A 16,599-nucleotide genomic window follows, 5' to 3' on the forward strand; every position below is an offset into this window, starting at 1 on the left:
GTTTATGCGAAACAACACTGACTTTCAGAAAAATGAGCCGCATTGTTTTCTTAATGTGAATGAAATTTCCCCCTGTGAACTATGGAGGTGAATCAGCTGGACTTTTTTATAAATTGTTTCCATCTTCAATCAAAGAATCTCTTGAATGCAATGAAGGATGAACATTAAGGAAGGATGAACTTTATTTCTGTAACAGCTCTACTGTTCATGTTTTGTTCATGTCAGAAAATCATGCTTTTGATGTTGATATTAGTTATGACTGATAAGTACCACAATCTCCAGGTTACTAAAGTCAAATCATTACTTGTGTTACAGCACTGTCCTAAAAAATTGTGTATCAGAATTTTCCATCTGTTGCCACATAAGGTCGTATTTTTTGACATTGTTTACTATTCTGAAGAAGAGAATTTGTTCATTTATCAATTAACATACCTGAATTCTTTATTTTTGATCTCATCATGGTAGACTGTGTTTTAATGGGTTAAAGGATATGCTCACATGTTTTGTGCCCATATGTACACTGGAACAGTTTTTGCTTGCTGCGATCATTTCTCCTGTTCACACTAGACATCTCTTCCTAACATGTTTTCAATGTAAGTGAAGGGGGGAGTCTTTTTAGTACAAAATCCCCTCTGTCTATAACACTGCAGCTCATCACAGAAACACTGTCTGGGGAAATATAAAGAAAAAGAAGACTGTAAATTTGAACTTGAGTTGATTTCTTCACCAACTCAGACTTTTATAATCTGTGTACTGTATTATCTTTAGATAGACGGGAGGACTGTACATTTTTCACTTAACAATAATGATTACAGTGACCAAAAACTGTTTTAATGTACGTATGGACACATGTGAGTATTGCTATGAGACAGGCTCATACTGCTGCCTTCAGTGCTTCTGAAACCACCTGTTGAATCATTTAATTCCCATGTGCATCCATCTTTACCTGTGTCATAAAGCACTAAACATGTGTTATTATACTTTTTTCATGGCAGTTCTGACATGTCAGCAGTGCTGAGTGTATTATAGAACCTGTGTAATCCTCCAGTTCAGCAGTCTGTAGTGTAATGTTGAACATGCGATATATCTTGGTGAAAGTCAAGACTTTGTCACTTTATGGTTTGAAGCCAGGGGGATTTAACTAGAATCCCTGAGGCTCAGAGGGAAAGAGAGAGCAACTTGAGACACACTTCCTGTGAGAGTTTGACAACCATGAGCATAAATGTGACAAAGAAGGCGATTCAGTCCTGTGTGGGGGGGAGATGATTGATGTAGAACATGTAAATTACAATAGAGTAAATATATAAACTTAAAGAAATGATGTTGTTGAACTTTTTGCTGCCAGACTTTTAGACGGTGTGTCACATGAAAAGGTCACGCTTTAGGCAGGTGCACTGTACCTGCACAGTGAGGATGAACGCTCACCTATCGAGAGTGACTATTGAATTTCTGTAGATAACAATTGCGTTGTTGGCCAAACAGTAAAGCCTCAGGCCTGTGAGGCTGTTAAACGTTCCTGAGAGAAAGGTGTAAAATAACCAGGATTAGTGTAAAATAACTGCTGCCTGCACGACACTGTGACACAACACACCCAGGGAAGTGATGCACTTCTTACAAGATGTGACCGCAGGGCTTTCAACGTCTAACTGAACTGAATCTCTTAAAAAAAGAAAGAATGATTCAAGTGTTGCAGCAGTTTTATATTCAAACTGTGCCAGTTTTCAATCATGAACTAAATGCTGGACACGTCTGATCAGATGTTATTTCTACTGTGAATTTTAGTGTCACTAAAAAGGACACACAGCAGCCCAGACGTAACATACTTCATCTATGTTGTACAAAGGAATTAAGTGAAGTGCTGTTGGCTGTCTGTGTGTGACATGTACTGCACTCCGGCAGCTTTTCTAAACGCTGCTTATGGGCCTTATCTGAGAAAAGTCAGGACTGTGTTTTGTTACTCTGACTTTAATGCAGAGCTCACGGTAAAGAGAAATGGAAAATGATAGAAATCTGACGCACTGACATTTCTTCAAAGAGGGGATGAGCACAACAAGCTAACAAGAGAGTTGTTTTTGATTAAAGGGGTACTCCTGCAACTTAGTGCACTTTAAAGATACACATTTTTTTTTTTTAAATGTAGTGAAAATCGAAGCAGCAAAAGCTCAGATAACTTCATTTGTAGTCCATAATATGGGTGAAGCTACAAAAACACTGAATCCTACACTTCCCATAATGCTATTTGATAGCATCTTACCATCCCTGCCCTACATGCACCTTTCAAACTCCAAGACATCTCTAACACTAAGCTGAGAGAACAATGATAGGTTATTTTTTATAAACTTTAGAAAGTTGCCTCCAGATTAATAAGAATGCCAAAAAAAATCCAAACATGACAAAACAACAAAACATGTCTTTTTATGATTTTAATGAGAAACTGATTTAATCGTTGTGTGGCTCTACTTAATATGCACTACATAATAAAACAAACATGAACATGTGTTAAAATGTGCAATGATGACTGGAGAAAAAAAACTAAAACATGACCCCGACATGTCAGCTTCCACCCATATCTTTGGGAGGAGGAAAGACTGCAACACGTCTTTCTTTAGCTTCTGAAACTAAGAAGCTTCTCAATGTTATTATTTATTCTGAAGTCAGTCAGGCTCTGTAAACTTTGCTTGTGTGAAAGGGACAATTCATTTATTTCTACCTAGGCCAGTGTGAAGTGAATAAGCAACTTTTAATTTTATTTTTTATATTTTACAAAAAAGTAAAGGAAGCAGACGAAGACCTCACCTTTTCAAAGGATGACAGATCTGTGGGACTGAAATTGAAGATGCACAATAGACCTGCTTTTAGATCCAACACACGCACACACACACTGTAATTTCTTAAAGAGGTGACAGTGTCTTACATAACCACTACATGAAAACTGAGCCTCCTCAAACCCAAACCCCTGTCTTGTCCCCCCCTGTGGTAAAAGTCTTCTGACAGACTGACAGAAGATTAGACCTCATGTTTACAGTTTGAACATCACACAGCCAATTATAATGTACAGGTAACCCCCCCCCCCAAACCCCTTCCAACCCCCTGTGGCTAAAAGTGGTCCCTCTTATCTGGTTACATAACTGCTGCCTGTTGATGCATTGTCAGTGACAAATGCTCAGTTAGCTTCAGCACAAAGCATCAACAACAGTAGCTTTTCAACTTGCTGTTTTAATTTGGTGTTTAGAAGTGATGTTTATCACTTGTACACAACATTCATGAAGTTATTAATATAAACTACTGTTACATAAGTGTACAGAATACACATGTACACAGTCTCAGTACCAACAACTCATCTGACACGTTAACCTACTTAACCTTTTCTTCTTTCTTAAGACTTCTTGTTTTATCTGGCATTCGCTTTACATGATGTTTTGCTTATCCACTGCCATGGTAACTTGAATAAATACAGGAGGCTCTGTAAGATGAGAGTACTGTACCCCTTGGACAGGTTTATTTTAGAAAACTTGGGTGTAACCACGACATGGGAACACTGGGTCTTGACTTTCTAAATAGAAAGTGTAATCGGCCTCTCTTCAGGGACTGGGTTAAAGGCTTACCTGCACAATGGATCATTTGGGAACAATGATGTGATTTGGTGCAAAGAATGCTCCATATAAACCCACCTCGCAGCGCAGAGCAGACAACAGTAAATACAGTGTTGAGAAAAGAAAACTCACGAGATTACAAATAGCACATGAATTTTGTTTTTAATTAAGAAACACCAAGGGTGAGGGGAGTGTCTTTTCAACACTGGAAATGGAACAGTCAGGTTGTCCTGACGTGGACAATATATTTCATCTGGTACAGTTTCATTCATTTGACTGAGTGATTCGCTTTTTTTTTTTCTGCCATTCAGGATAGTGGAACAGTTAAAATTAAAAAAAAAAAAAAAAAAAAAAAAAAAAAAAAAAAATCAAAGTAAAAACTGCCATTGTTACTAAAAGTGCACCTTTCATATTTTGTAATGGCGTGAAAACAAAAAGCAGTGGCAGTTTCTTGACAACTTTGCATCAGTGTACAGTGTATATATGAAAATCCAGTTCAAGAGCAGATACACAAAAAGGTGCCCCGACGAGGAGCACACACTCTACCCTACTCTGCTTCAGTGTCCTCAACATGGAGCACAGGATTGGCTCTTTTCAATCCACATGTTCATGATGACACCATTCTGAGTAAATAAATAACCCATTCATTGTATTAGGAGCCTAAGACTTTTTTTTTTTCTTCTTTCATCGAGTGAATAATAAGACCAGTTTCCAACCATATGACCAGGCAGCTCCAGTCAGGTATTACACATGAACCTTTCATGATACTTCATTGGGGTGATTTCTGAAAGAACTTACTAGGTGGGGGGAGGGGGAGGGGGCATATTCAAACATGAGGGGAAAAACAAGGGGATGTGGGAGGCAATACACAATAACCAGAGGAAAGAAAATAGCAAGCTTCTGTGATTGTTCTAAAACAGCAGAATCAAAGTGTCGAAAAACAGAAGCCATGAAAAAGAGGAAAAGGAAAACAAACAAAAGAAAAAAAAACATAAAATAAATAAAAAATGAAGCAACTCTAAGTGAAAGGATAGTGCTCATTTTTTAAGGATATTAATACAAATATTTTAAGCTTACAAAAATGAGAAGGAAAAAAAAGGTTTTTGAACCCCAAAGTGATCGTGCCGTTGTGGTTTTTGTGGTGTGGTCGACTAAAGGCGGGGGCGAGCATGCTTTGTTTGAGCTACACTACCGGTCGCAGCACTTTTAACTGGAGGCTTCGACTGCGCCCCCCACATGACTTAACACTTTTTTATTATTACAACTGTGTCCTGCTGCAGAGAAAACAACCTACAGAACCACGGAGCCTTCAGAGTTTTATAGCTTCCTGAATTGTCACTAAAGCTACCAAACCTGAAAATGAAGTTACATCTTGAGGCAGTTCTGGATTGAACCTCCTGAGGAAATGGATAATGACACATGCGCGCATGCATGCGCGCGCACACACAGACACACACAGACACACACACACACACACACCTGACTCCATATTGGGGCTTAAAGTAGAGTAACCTGTGAGAAATGGAAAGGGCTGAGACATACATAACAAGCAAATTTACTCATAGCAAACACACTCATTCTCAGTTGATACAGATATCTACCTGACTGGCAGTTTTACACATGAAACAATATCTTCAACAACCACACATTAAAAAAAATTACACCCTTCTCTTGCTTTTTTGAGATCTACTCAATCATATAAGGCTGCGGAGGCAACAAATCATGCCGTATCATCATAAATTCAACCTCAAATGCCATGCATATTAACAAATGTGACACTAGTGGAGACTGTTTTAGAGAGTTTTCTTAATCTAAAGTAACCAAATACTAAAAAAAAAACAAAAAAAAAAACAAAAAAAAAAAAACAAGGCAGACAGGCAACCATATGACTATGTGCTGTATCTTCATGTCTGACGTTAGCACCAAGGTTTCTTTCTTTTTTGTAAAAAAAGAGAACAAATACAGACACAGCAGACACACCGGCGCTGCGAGTGACGTGTGAAGCGGAACAATTCAGCCGAGTTAAAGCAGCAGCACTTGTGTAACATTTGCGGTAATTAACGTGTATTTTAACGACCTGAGTTGTGTACTGAAGCTGCATGTGACCGTGACTGTGTGTGTGTATGCTCCTCTCCCAAAAGACTGTAAGCATGCTCGCGCAAAAAAAAAAAAAAAAAAAAAAAAAAAAAAAAAAAGTTCCTCTACAGAAGTGAAGAAAGAAGGCCTAAACGTCTTCAAGTATTAATACAGTTAGGCCTATTAAAAAAAGCCTTGGACACACAGTATTAGAACCCAGAATAAACTCTAGGAAAGTTGAAGAGCAGTTATGGTTAGTTTGCATGTTTTCCCCCACAAATATAATATATATATTCATATGTATATAAATAAAAATTCAGTGCTGTAAAAACATCTCCAACTCCATAGGATCTGACCCATCGTAGAAGGCCTAATATGTTTTACTCTTACTCTTCTCATGACTAAAACTACTGCTGGAAGTATGTAAACTGTACTGGTTCTCCTGTGTTAATAGTCCTTCATTGAGAATACAACACTGAGGAAGAGAAGACTTGTTAATATCGTTTCAATTTTTCTCTCTTTTTTGGTTTTACTGCACACAGAGAAACGAATCCTGTTGTGTCATCTTGTTTTTGTTTTTTTTTTGTTATTTTTTTGGTAGCAGCAAAGCACCAAGTTTGTCAGGCTCTATGTGTATAAGTCTCTCTGTGTGAGTCTGCTGTGTGTGTGTGTGTGTGTGTGTGTGTGAGTGTGTGTGTGTGTGTGTGTGTGTGTGTGTGTGTGTGTGTGTGTGTGACATCACTCCATAGTCTCTGTGTGTGCATGTGTGTGTATGGGTGTTGGCGTGTGTGCTGCGGTCTATGAAGAGCACGGCTGCACGTTGATGCCGTGGGCTGCGTGGGATTGCAGGTCGATGGCCTGGGCCGGCTGCTGGCCCGGCCGGGCGTTCATCAGCGTCAGGTTCCTCACGCAGCCCGTCATTCCTGACAAAAACTTGCCTCCCGTCATAGCAGCCATGTCTGGGGCTCCACCTGTCACATGAGAACACACACACACACATACACACACATAATAAACATGTAGTGATAGAATTTTTCTTTAGACATTTGGACCAACAGAACAGGTTTTAGACTAAATAAATGACTGAGATAACTAAGTATGTACAATAAGATATTACATTTCATTTTCTATAGTGAGAAACTCTTTTATTTGTTCTGAAGCTATTACACTGACAAAGCAGCATAACTGAATACATCACATGGCTAACTGCACTTGAATATGAAGCTAATGTTATTACCACCTTCAAAATGGTGTCCGTGAACTTCCAAATAGACCAGCGACAATTTGCTGTGTGTCTAGTTACAATGAGACACTTGTTTTTACAAGATCCTTTTAACGATATAACATTTTTCATCTAATTATGACATATTTTATCATTATTACTGGAAACCAAAACTTTTCTCTTTTTTAACTTTTGTTTTTGCTTTCATTTGATTGTGGCAGTAGAAATACAGTACAGACAGGAAATATGGAGGGAAGGAGAAAGGGGGGATATGACGTTGTGGATATGTGGTATATGGGAGCGGCTCAAGAATGTTTTCTTGTAATCACAAAACTTTGTTGCATTTCACAAAACAAAAAAACAACCAATCTTCTAAGAACAAACTCTTATTGTTCTAACACAAAGCAAGCAATACACTGTATAGCATGCAGGGCAGTATATGGATGATTAACATTAAGTGTAATGGCTGATAGCCCCACATATTGCTCCACTGATGTAACTTTTTTGTTAAAGGAAAATAATGTACGCTTTGTATTTATTATCTATTTAATTCAACTATTTATCATCTAACTAACAATATTACTTATCAGTATTTTCAAATATATTTTTGACTTAAGTGTGACAACTAAATTTTGTCTGTTTCCGGACTCCAAACTTTCACTCTACTCACCAAGGTATATACTGCCTTTGGTGTTGACCATGAGGCTCTTGCCTTTAGACTGTCCATGTAGCGCGGCTCCTCCATCAATCTGGATATATCCATCTTTTCCAGTTCTACGAAAAAAAACAGCACAAGTCAACAAAAGAACTAAATACACATTACTCAGGAAATAGTTGACACTACATGTTAATGTCATAGTAAGAAAAGCATATTTGTATTTAATGACATTTCCAGCTTTGCTTTTCCTGCTTTGACAGGTGAAAATGTTTGCTGTGAAAAAAAGTGTATAGCTGATATATTGTATTTGATATGCCAGAGGAAAAACAGACAACATAAATCCAAGCAGCTCTTATGGAATTTCAAGCTTGTATGGCACATTGTTTCATAATAAGAATTAAAATAAAGAAATAAAAAGAACTATAGCAGTATGTAGTTTGCATTACTTCGGACAATATCTCAAAGCATACTATTCTAGATGAATGTGTTTTTCCTGTTTTCCATTCAGTAATCCAGCACAATGAGCATCATGCCTGCTTCTGTTGTTGTAAATAAATGTAATATGGATGTAAATGCACAATGATTTAAAAAATCACTGCACAACTTTGGTCACCTGTTCTCACTTTTCTGGTTATAACACTTAATCATCTGAAATCTCACCTAAAGTTCCAACAAACATGTTTGTTTGTATAAACCCTGTGAAATCAAAGGACTGCAGGATATAATATATCATCATACCTGACTGCTGTGATCTTGTGCCATTTCCCATCGTTGATAGACCTCCGGGACAAGATCTGTGCCTCTCCGCTGCCCAGCTGGTAACTGGATATTATACAAATCATCAGCATTACTACAACATGAATTTAAGCTGAAAATAATATTCATCCACATATCAACAGAACCTCAGAAGTCACCTAAAAACAAGATGTCCGTTCTGCAAGCCGAGGCTAATGAAGTCCTTGCCTCTGCCGTGTTCTCCGAGTTCCTGGAAATAAACATGTTTAGTCAGCAGAGGAAAAAGATGCTGTGTGTCTGCATATTATAACTATTGACCAATGACCAGCTGCTTTGTGGTAATATTCCTCATCAAGTGCTACAAAAGCAAGCATTATTTACTGAAGTCAGATCGTTCCCAACAGTATGTGTATAAGTGTGACATAAAATCTTCCATGCAAAATAACAATGACAAAGAAGCCATGATGCACATCGTGCAATACAAACACAGACACCTTTTTATTTCATCATGTATTTCAAATCAAGTACAACTGTTCAAGCATACATATTCTTTTCTTGAAAATGCATGTTATGAGACATGCCAAATAAATAAAGAGTGTCTTGTGTATGAGTCGATACCTTTTTACTAGCATGCACCTTTCGCAAATTGCGTGCGCCATTGGTCTCCTGAGGAAAACGGAGGATGAGTTAGAGAAGCAACATGCACTTATTTAGTGGTGTCAGATAGAGCCAGGCTTGCAGCCAACATGCCCAACAAAGTCACAGCCTCAGCGGCACAAGTATGAATTAGACAGTGTGATGGGGAATGCTGCTCGACAGCCAGTGAAACATGGAAATTAAAGAAAATGCAGTATTGTTTCAGTGATGTGTTGATGTTGACGTTTAAGTCTGAAAGTCGCATTGAATGTTATGAGAACATTAATGAGTGTCACTTCTTCACAGTTGAGGTAGTGGTGATGATTAAGAGTGTTGATGTGCAGTAGCAAAGTTTGGGTGAGGATTAAGAGGTGGAAGGGAGGGATATGTGAGTATTAGGTTTAAGATTTGGATTAAACCATGGCTCAGTCCTATAGATAAGTCTAAAGACATGAGCAGGACCAGGACTCACCACTCCCTGCCATAGGATCAGACCCTCAGAGGAGCCAGTGTTGATTTCCAGTTCGATGGTCTCTGGTGAGTCATGGGCACTGTAAGAAAGAAAAAAACAAACAAGAAAAAAATAACACTAATGTTACTGTTGAAGTATTAACTCCTAATAATACACAAATTATAAGAGCAAAACAATGTTGAAAAGCAAACTGCACTTGCCTTCTTGGGAAAATGGATTTAGGAAGGGCAATGTATCCATCATTGTGGAAATGAGCTGCATATTGGTAGGGTGAATCTACAAAAAAAAGTACAGTAAAATACAAATTAAAACAGTATTCAGATTATAGCAAGGCTGCTGTGAACTTTCATCCTCACTGTTATGCTGCCCTCCAGTGGCGAAAGCATGGAAGAAACCCTGGTAAGACAGGCTTGGTTACACAGCATTCATTAACAAAAAGAAGTATTCTTTCACTGACACCAGAATTGTCTTCAATTTGTTGGTGGTGTGGAACTATGTAACTTTTGAAAGAACAAATAAAATATTCTTACTCTTACAAATAAAAAGTTGAATTCTTAAGAAATACTGTACATACATACATGCTCAGTGAAATACACTTAGGAATTTTGCTGCTACAGCCTCATTTGGTCTTTTATGACCAGTTGCTTGTGGTTAATGTTAACTAATGTTAGCAAAGAACTTTTGATAGACATTGCTGTGTAGATGGTATTACTGATTTTTTTTTTTTGCTGACCTTATTACTCTGTGCTTGTGCTACTGTTGCAATAAGTTTTAGCATGTCACAGATAAAAATTTAGCATGTCAGAGATTGTTTTGTTTTATAATTTTTTGATAAAATGTGTGCAAAGTTAAACTGTTACAAAGTTGGGTCTAAAGTTTGCTAACAGTAGCTAACGTTAGCCACTTTAAGCTAGTGGTTATACCACACCAAGTAAGGCTGTAACAGCAAACCCTTTGAATGTACTGAAATGAGCAAAGGTGTGTTTTATTGCTTAGAAATTAAATTCCCATTTGTAAATGTAAGATTATATTATTTCTTCTCTCAAAAGTCTAATAGTTTCACTTTAAATACATACATGGAAAAAGTATATCATAATCCTAAATTTCAATATGTGGCCAAAATCCATAGGCAAGTTCTACAATTTCCAAACAAAAACAACAAAAATCCCCAGTACAACTAAACTGCATGATGCAGTCTCATTCGACAGTCCTCACCAACACATGAGCAAGTTATTTGTCATTCTCCTCACACTCCACACCATCTCTGACCTTCTGCAGAGATGGGACTGAACTCATGAACCGTGACTCCATGCACAAATAACAAATTAAGTAGAAAATATGCTTGAAACACATCTCAACTCACCCAAACAACCACCACACTGTGGTTTCAACAGACACTTGAAGTTGTTAGTAACAGCACAAATGTGTTGACATAGAGCAGATTTAATGTTCTGACTTGGGACAGTTTCTGTGAGTTTTGTTCTTGTTGTATAGACAGGCAGTTTTGAAGTAGACGGAAAAAAAAGATTTTATGTTGTGAGTAGCCATCTTACGGGCATTGACGTAATGATAGGGAAAAGGAAAACAAGGGGAATTCCACATTCTAGCATTTCCAGTTTTAATATGGTGATATGGTGTCATGGGTCCAAAAACAGGAAGAAGAAATCAGTTGATCTCCCAACTGCAATCTACCATCCTATTACCTTTTAGTATAGATGCAGAATTCCCCTCTCCCAACTTTCCAGAGGGCACAAGAGCCTCAGTTGCCAGTTGAGTACAGACGCATGTTTGGTTTTTTGCGTTTATGCGCGAACACGTGTTAGGCGATAGACAGATCAGGTTGAGCTCGGAAGGTACACGAGGCCCCTTCAGCCCCTGTTAGTCACGGTCGTGTCAGGCAGACTGAATGTTAGGATACTGTACCATTTGCCTCGCTAGCTTCCAAATTCCACAGGGCCTCGGGGAAGCTGGAGACCTGGCCTGTATGTGCAGGATATAGCCATGAGAGCGCAGGGGTAAGACACAAGTAATCACTTAGGGTTAACCCTCCCAGCATGCACTGCCATGCTGGGAGTGAACTGTTTGATGTAAGAGGGGCTTCATACTGTGGAGAATGTGAGTCATATGGGTTTGTTTCTGGCTTTATGTGCAGTGTTTCTGCTTTGAAGATGAATATCTTTGTCTACAGCAGGTGTATGCACTAAGTAACGTGTACTACGAGGACACATATGATTTGCTTTTAGACTAACTGGCTGCTACTGACATTGGATCATTATAAATTTGGGTTTTGGTACACATGGTAATGATCATAAGCAATACTTACTTTCTTCACAGTTCAGGCCTGTGTAGCCAGGTGCACACACACACTGACCGTCGACACAGCTGCCGCCATTCTGGCACTGAAGGTTGTTCTGGCACACATCTTTCACCACCTCGCAACGCTCACCTGCAGGGTCACATACCAGTCATGGCTCAGGGGTGAAAGGTCAAGGGTCAAGTTCACACCAAAGGCAGGGTGAGTTCATAGGGGTTTGGAGATTGTTTTTGACTTTTTACCAATTTTAACTGAAAATTACTGAGAATTTTTTTTCACCATGTTTTATGTCACAATGCAGCCACAAGCAAAAAGAAGCTGATTAGAACAGTTTATCATAGAGGAGGTCATCTTGGGTAAATATAGCTCAAAAAATGAAGTGAAAAATCTGCCAAAATTCACCAGTATACAGAATGTTGCAGAATGATTATAGTCGCCAATGCCACCAGGACTTCGAGCACTAACCTTCAAATCCATCCCTACAGAGGCACTGGTACTCATACTCAGCACTCGACATGCAGTGACCACCGTTCAGACAGGGCCGGCGGTCGCAGGGGCTGTTGTCCACACACTTGCGGATAGATCTGCTTTCTGTAAAGCTGTAGGACAGATCCATCTTCTTGTTGTTGATAGAAACCTAAGCGGGCAGCAAAGGAGACAAGTTTAAGCTACAGGCTACAAGAAAACGTTTATTACCTTTTGTTTTATTTCCTTTTTTTTTTAGCACTGCGAGATCTCACCTCTCCTATACATCCCTGAAACAATTCGCTGACATTTGCAGGCTTAGGCAGGATGTCCATGTTGGGGACTCCTCCCAGGTACATGGGGGTGTGGATATTAAGGCCCTGGGCTTTTCCTGGAGATGTCTTCCTCTCCACTTGGCCTTGGTCGACCCTCAGGTGGCCGGCCCTCTTGTTCCGCTCGGCCACGACTCTGTGCCACTGGCCCAGAGAGACTGGCTCAGCACTGAGAAGGATTGCTTGGCCTGAAAATGAAGATAGGTCAACAGATATTTTACTTGCTCTGACAATTTACCTAATAAACAGGGATGTAGTTGTACTAGGGTTAGATGTAGAGAAATTCAGTTTTGCACAGTTATAGTCAACTTCACCTGTGCCCAGTTCATATCTGAACTCTACATGTCCGTCCACCATGGAGATGGCGACGAAGTCCTCCACCTTCATTTTCTTCCCACCACAGAAGAACATCAGGCCGTCTCTATCCACCGGCTTGAACTCCAACTCAACACGCAGGTCATCGTGGATGTTGGTCAGAGGGGGATAGGCTATATATGACTCCTCCCCATCAAACAGTGGAGTGGTCACCAGTTCTCCTAGTAAGGGCAAAGGAGGAGGAAAATGCATCAAGATTTAGTTTCTTGAGGAATATTAACAGGACATAACAGCTGGAAAATACCTAAAACTATGTCATGTTTATGGGAGGTGAGGGTGATTGATTTCCCGTCTTACCATCCATGCATTTGTTTCCGAACTTGCCAAGATGGCAGCGGCAGTCGTAGCCCAGGCCATTCAGGCGATTGATGCAAGTGGCGTCCGGTCCGCAGGCCTCTGTTGTGGGGATTCAGGTAACAAAAGGTCAAGAGACCATTTCTCTTATCTACTAGTATAAAGCTACCCTGTTATTACTTTAATTTAGCTGTGGAGATTCACATGTACCTGAGTGACAGTGCAGGGATGAGTGGTGCTGGCAGTTGCTTCCGGTGAATCCTCTGGGGCAGCTGCACTTATACAAGCTGGCATCCGAGTCCTCACACCTGCCGCCATTCTGAATAACATGAGAGAAATCTTATTGATGTTAAGGAATTAAACACAGACCAGTCACTACAAATGCATCGAGTGGATGGATATAACTGACCTGGCATGGGTGATCTTTGCAGGTGGGACAGTTGGTGACGCCAGTAGAGCTGCGGTCCAGATCTTTGAAGATGACTTCCTCACCCTGGATGACCAGCTGACGGATACAGCCTGCACAGTACCAATATTCAGCGATGACAATTCAGCACGCTCAGAAAAAAATGTTTTCTCTATACTATATTTCTATCCTTACTGAGTGACGTCTTACCAACAAACCCGGTCTTAATGCCAGCGGTTTTGGCGAGGAGTGTGTAGTTAGGGTATCCACCCACATGCAGCTCCTCATTCAGATCCAGACCCTGGAACTTGCCCTGAGGAGAGGAAATGAGCGTTTACTGTATGAATCACTGAGTTCATCAAACACAAATGGGTGGGAGAAGGAGTTACATAAGTACCTGTGAGCTGCCGTTGATGGGCTCCCCTCCATTTACAATAATGTAGCCCAGGGTGTGGTTGCGATAGAGCTCGACGGTGTGAAACTCTCCCAGTTTGATAGGGTTGGGGTCACGTATACTGGCCATGCCGGAGCCCACGTCAAACCTGAGACAACACAACAGATTTTTTAAAAATGATGATCATCGACAGGCTTCATGATGCTGTATTTTCACTTTTTCATTTTTTGTATACACAAGTCATTTAGAACTTTAAAGAATATAAAGTATAAACCGACCTGAACTCCAAGCGACCGCCCACAAGTCCCAGAGAGATAAAGTCGGCTCCTGTGGTCCTCCTCTGGCCATTGTAGAGGATCATACCTACACCACAAAAACAGGGTTAGTGAGAACTACTACAAATATGATCCTAGATCACCATACAATAATATCCATCTTAACAACTCAATAAATCTGCCAGTTTTATTATAGTAATCAAGCAGAATCTTCCAGAAGTTTCCTTTTTGTCTCAAGACAATGCAACTGATTTTTGTTGCATTTTGTTGCAATGATCCTTAATCATTTGATTCCAGTGGTAGAATTTGTCACTCAAGAAAATCAAGATTTTACACTGTATAGAAATATATGGATATATATATATATAAGTGGAAGTGACTTGTTAGGATGGACATTGCTTGTAATGGAATCATTAACATACAAGATAAACTCTTTAACGGTAAAGCAGCATGCTATGGCGAGGCAGGTTTAAAGCCAACCAAAGCCAGATTATAACCTGCTATCCGACCATTGGGTTGCCCAGTGCAACCAGTTAGATTTATACTACTAGTCCTCGCTTTTCTTTCTCCACATGCTGGATATTTACATGCTTACACGAGCCACACAGGCTCACGGGGAAGTGGGAACATGCCCTCTTTCACATCTATTTGTCTATTTCTAGCTCTGACCACGAGAGAGAGAGCAGTCTGCATAAATGTGCAACACAGTTGATTTGTAAAGTGTAAGTAAGCTTACCCGGGATGTGCTGCACATATTTTTGTGTCAGACCTTTAAATGAATATCATCAAGTCAAATAGCTTTTGCAATGAATTTGTAGCTTTTTTCTGCAGTTTGTTACCTGATGGACTGAGCGGCAAAAATCCAAAGTCACAGATAAGTTGCGAGTCGAAGAAAAATATTAAACTGTTAATATAAAGAATAACAGCCATATATTTTCCTTTGTGTCTTTTCTATTTTGCTGTCATGTCTCCACAAACTGCGGGTAGGTTAAAAAAAAAAAAAAGAAGCCAATTACTACTTGCAAAGGCTATTTGTGTTTCCTTTCGCTCACTTGGAACTGTACCGAAGCTTAAATAAGACACGTGTGTAGCATTGCATTTATATAGTTGTAGCATATATGGACTGTGATTCGAAGCAGCAGTTCTGCTCCGTAGGCAGCGCAGAAGCTGATAAAGTAGACTACGAAGTAAAAGGAGATTTATAACCAAGCTTTTATTAAGCCGATGACTGTAATACTCCTAAAAGTGGCTTTGTGATCATGACCGAACAGCCTGTACAGTAAAAAAAAAAAAAAAACGTAGGCCATGCACCACACTGCATCTCTTTCACAGCCCCTAAATCTGCTCTGAGCTGGATGCATTATGTGAAAGTCTGATGCAGCCAAAAAGAAAGAAGCACTGCCAACATCAGCCTTGAGCTCCTTGTGGTTCTCAAGCACTGAGACTCACCAGCGTACAATATGAGACCTTCCCACCACGTGGGTGAGAGGGAGAGGTGAGGGAGAGAGGGGAGGGGACACAAGACGCAGTAAAAATTATACATGAGGAAATATGACATATAGATTACCGCACTGCAAGATTAAACATAGTAGAATGTACAATTAAACTGTCAAGAAGATTTAAGGGTGTGCTTCCTTACCATCAACATTGTCTGGTCTAAAGTTGATCTTAATGCTGAAAGCCTTGTAGGCATTTTTGATGGTGGGCAGGGTGAGGTAAGACAACGGTTCCTGGGCAAAGTACGGCATCACTCTCTCTGAAAAAGCAGACAATCTCATGGTTAGATTCAGAGAAATATGTAGTTCCTACTTAAAACCTCCGTTCCTACTGTGCTGTCCACTCCGCATACTAACCATGAACCATAAGTGTAGTAAAGGCTTCCACTTTGCCCTGTTTGTTGGAGGCGGTGCAGACGTATGTCCCAGAATCGTCATGGGTGATGCGAGGGACCGTCAGCACATTGACCTCCTGGAAACACTTGGGAGGAAGCTCTCCTTCCAGCTAGATGAAGAAATAGATACAGTAAACACAATCAGCATCAGCAAAATGTTTACTCTCTTCAAGCCAGATGAGTTGGCAAGCATTTGGACTATAGACAGTAAACAGTACTACAAATTTAAAAAAGTACTACAAGGAATTCCTGGACTGTGGTTTACCTTGGACCATTTGATTTCAGGCACAGGATATCCTGAGGCCACACAGGGCAAGACTGCATCAGACCCGACTGTCACCTCTTTTGTTTCTGGCAGCGCAGCAATTTGAGGAAGGGCTGTGCAAAGAGGCAAAGGATTTTCAATGAGGATAGTGACAAGAGATCAGTTGTGCATTTGTGGACGGTTTTAAGGATTACTC

The 16,599-nt window shown here is 39.9% G+C and overlaps 1 protein-coding gene across 1 annotated transcript in view; it reads right to left on the bottom strand.

The window, feature by feature from the left end:
* Window positions 1-6,449: 6,449 nt before the first annotated feature.
* Window positions 6,450-16,599, bottom strand: part of hspg2 (heparan sulfate proteoglycan 2) — a 65,728-nt gene continuing 55,578 nt past the window's right edge. Inside the window, exons 63-84 of the mRNA XM_022763066.1 lie at window positions 16,404-16,516; window positions 16,101-16,248; window positions 15,887-16,003; window positions 15,697-15,714; window positions 14,251-14,335; window positions 13,976-14,120; window positions 13,789-13,891; window positions 13,582-13,691; window positions 13,383-13,491; window positions 13,176-13,274; window positions 12,818-13,039; window positions 12,447-12,691; window positions 12,172-12,343; window positions 11,716-11,838; window positions 11,316-11,372; window positions 9,593-9,668; window positions 9,393-9,471; window positions 8,903-8,950; window positions 8,464-8,534; window positions 8,288-8,371; window positions 7,562-7,665; window positions 6,450-6,640 (exon numbers count right to left, since the gene is read on the bottom strand). Of these exons, the coding sequence (XP_022618787.1) occupies window positions 6,468-6,640; window positions 7,562-7,665; window positions 8,288-8,371; window positions 8,464-8,534; window positions 8,903-8,950; window positions 9,393-9,471; window positions 9,593-9,668; window positions 11,316-11,372; window positions 11,716-11,838; window positions 12,172-12,343; window positions 12,447-12,691; window positions 12,818-13,039; window positions 13,176-13,274; window positions 13,383-13,491; window positions 13,582-13,691; window positions 13,789-13,891; window positions 13,976-14,120; window positions 14,251-14,335; window positions 15,697-15,714; window positions 15,887-16,003; window positions 16,101-16,248; window positions 16,404-16,516 (2,501 nt within the window). The 3' untranslated portion in view covers window positions 6,450-6,467. The remainder of the gene's footprint in view (window positions 6,641-7,561; window positions 7,666-8,287; window positions 8,372-8,463; window positions 8,535-8,902; window positions 8,951-9,392; window positions 9,472-9,592; window positions 9,669-11,315; window positions 11,373-11,715; window positions 11,839-12,171; window positions 12,344-12,446; window positions 12,692-12,817; window positions 13,040-13,175; window positions 13,275-13,382; window positions 13,492-13,581; window positions 13,692-13,788; window positions 13,892-13,975; window positions 14,121-14,250; window positions 14,336-15,696; window positions 15,715-15,886; window positions 16,004-16,100; window positions 16,249-16,403; window positions 16,517-16,599) is intronic.

Source organism: Seriola dumerili, unplaced genomic scaffold, assembly GCF_002260705.1.
Source record: "Seriola dumerili isolate Sdu_G_001 unplaced genomic scaffold, Sdu_1.0 BDQW01000468.1, whole genome shotgun sequence".
NCBI classification, from domain to species: domain Eukaryota; kingdom Metazoa; phylum Chordata; class Actinopteri; order Carangiformes; family Carangidae; genus Seriola; species Seriola dumerili.